This window comes from Carcharhinus amblyrhynchos, unplaced genomic scaffold, assembly GCF_965287045.1.
Source record: "Carcharhinus amblyrhynchos unplaced genomic scaffold, sCarAmb.v2.hapA scaffold_977, whole genome shotgun sequence".
In the NCBI taxonomy this organism is placed as follows: domain Eukaryota; kingdom Metazoa; phylum Chordata; class Chondrichthyes; order Carcharhiniformes; family Carcharhinidae; genus Carcharhinus; species Carcharhinus amblyrhynchos.
Window position 1 is genome coordinate 10,001 of NW_027650717.1, and position 2,043 is coordinate 12,043.

The following is a 2,043-nucleotide window of genomic DNA, read 5'->3' on the forward strand; positions in this document are numbered from 1 at the left end:
CGGGACCTCAGACTTTTGTATCTTTTTCCCCGACGGAAGAAGGTGGAAGAGAGAATGTCCGGGGTGTGTGTGTGGGGGGGGGGGGGGGGGTCCTTAATTATCCCTGCTGCTTTTCCCCGAGGCAGCGGGAAGTGTAGACGGAGTCAATGGATGGGAGGCTGGTTTGTGTGATGGATTGGGGGCTACATTCACCACCCTTTTGTAGTTCCTTGTGGTCTTGGGCAGAGCAGGAGCCCAGACCGAGCTGTGATCCAACCCAGAAAGAATGCTTTCTATGGGGCATCTGTAAAAGTTGGTGAGAGTCGGAGCGGACATGCCAAATTTCCTTAGTCTTCTGAGAAAGTAGCGGCGTCGGTGGGGGCTTTCTTAACTATAGTGTCAGCGTGGGGGGGGGGTACCAGGACAGGGTGTTGGTGATCTGGACACCTTGAAGCTCTCTCGATCCTTTCTACTCCGTCCCCGTTGATGTAGACAGGGACACGTTCTCCCTCCTGAAGTCGATGACCATCTCCTTGGTTGTGTCGACGTTGAGGGAGAGATTATTGTCCCTGCGCCAGATTCTCGATCTCATTCTCTGTCTCGTCATCGTTTGAGATCCGACCCCACTGCGGTGGGGTGGGTCAACCAACTTGGAAACGGAGATGGAGGGGAATTTGGCCGCACAGTCATCTGGCGCCTGGTTAGGTTTCTGGTCAGTGGTAACCCCCTAGATGCTGATAGTGGAGAAAGGCGGCAGGGAGGGGAATAGAGACGGTTAACTTGGACCATTTGAACATTAAGTGGGAGGGAAAGGGTAAGATTCTCGAACTGGCTGCCTCCCAGTTGAGTTCCTCACTGCCCCCCACTCCCCACCCAGAGACAGGATGGGCTCAAAATGAGTGTCGAGAGAGAGAGAGAGAGAGAGATTGATGGGCAGAATGGCCACCCTGTGCTGCTTTTCCAGCTAATTGTTAACGTCTCTCTTTCATCAGATGACGATCTTGGGGATCTCGGTTCCTGCTACCACAGCGCCCTGGCACTCCCCAGTCTCCCGCCGTACTCGACGCCAGTGGGACGAGTTGGCAGAGGGGCTCCACCTCCTGAGGGCCTGGGCCCAGTGCCTGAGCCGGCCCGTTCGCGAATTCAACCTGCTGCGCGTTCGCGCCTTGCAGGCCAGGGAGCGGATGCAGGAGGAGGCCACGCTCTCAGACTCCTTGCCTGAGCTCGTCCACACTCGGGGAGAGTCCGGCCTCACGCAGGACACGACGGCGGGAATCCATTGACGGGCAGCAGCTCCCCCACCCCCAGTACTGAGGATACGTTGCCACGATGCACCTTGGTCACGGGATCAAGCACTGGGACAAGGAGACAGAAGGATGATAATTCAAACTCCCCCACCACAAGCGTCACCTCCTTCGATCACACTAACCTCGTGAAAAACCACTGCCTATTGTTAAAAATATTTATTAACTTATTTCTGTATAAATGTTATATTATGAATAAATTTATTTAGAAATTCTGGTTCTGGAGTTTTACTCTTAGTTAAACTCACTCTACACTGCTCTGTATCTAACCCCGTGCTGTACCTGTCCTGGGAGTGTTTGATGGGGGGACAGTGTAGAGGGAGCTTTACTCTGTATCTAACCCCGTGCTGTACCTGTCCTGGGAGTGTTTGATGGGGACAGTGTAGAGGGAGCTTTACTCTGTATCTAACCCCGTGCTGTACCTGTCCTGGGAGTGTTTGATGGGGACAGTGTAGAGGGAGCTTTACTCTGTATCTAACCCCGTGCTGTACCTGTCCTGGGAGTGTTTGATGGGGGGACAGTGTAGAGGGAGCTTTACTCTGTATCTAACCCCGTGCTGTACCTGTCCTGGGAGTGTTTGATGGGGACAGTGTAGAGGGAGCTTTACTCTGTATCTAACCCCGTGCTGTACCTGTCCTGGGAGTGTTTGATGGGGGGACAGTGTAGAGGGAGCTTTACTCTGTATCTAACCCCGTGCTGTACCTGTCCTGGGAGTGTTTGATGGGGGGACAGTGTAGAGGGAGCTTTACTCTGTATCTAA

The 2,043-nt window shown here is 53.6% G+C and overlaps 1 protein-coding gene across 4 annotated transcripts in view; it reads left to right on the top strand.

The window, feature by feature from the left end:
• LOC145340397 (interleukin-27 subunit alpha-like) overlaps positions 1-1,527 on the top strand; it is a 9,486-nt gene extending 7,959 nt beyond the window's left edge. For all 4 annotated transcript variants that reach the window (XM_080184866.1, XM_080184863.1, XM_080184864.1 and 1 more), the window contains one exon: positions 972-1,527. In XM_080184866.1, coding sequence (XP_080040992.1) covers positions 972-1,262 — 291 coding nt within the window. In that variant the 3' untranslated portion in view covers positions 1,263-1,527. The remainder of the gene's footprint in view (positions 1-971) is intronic.
• Positions 1,528-2,043: the final 516 nt, after the last annotated feature.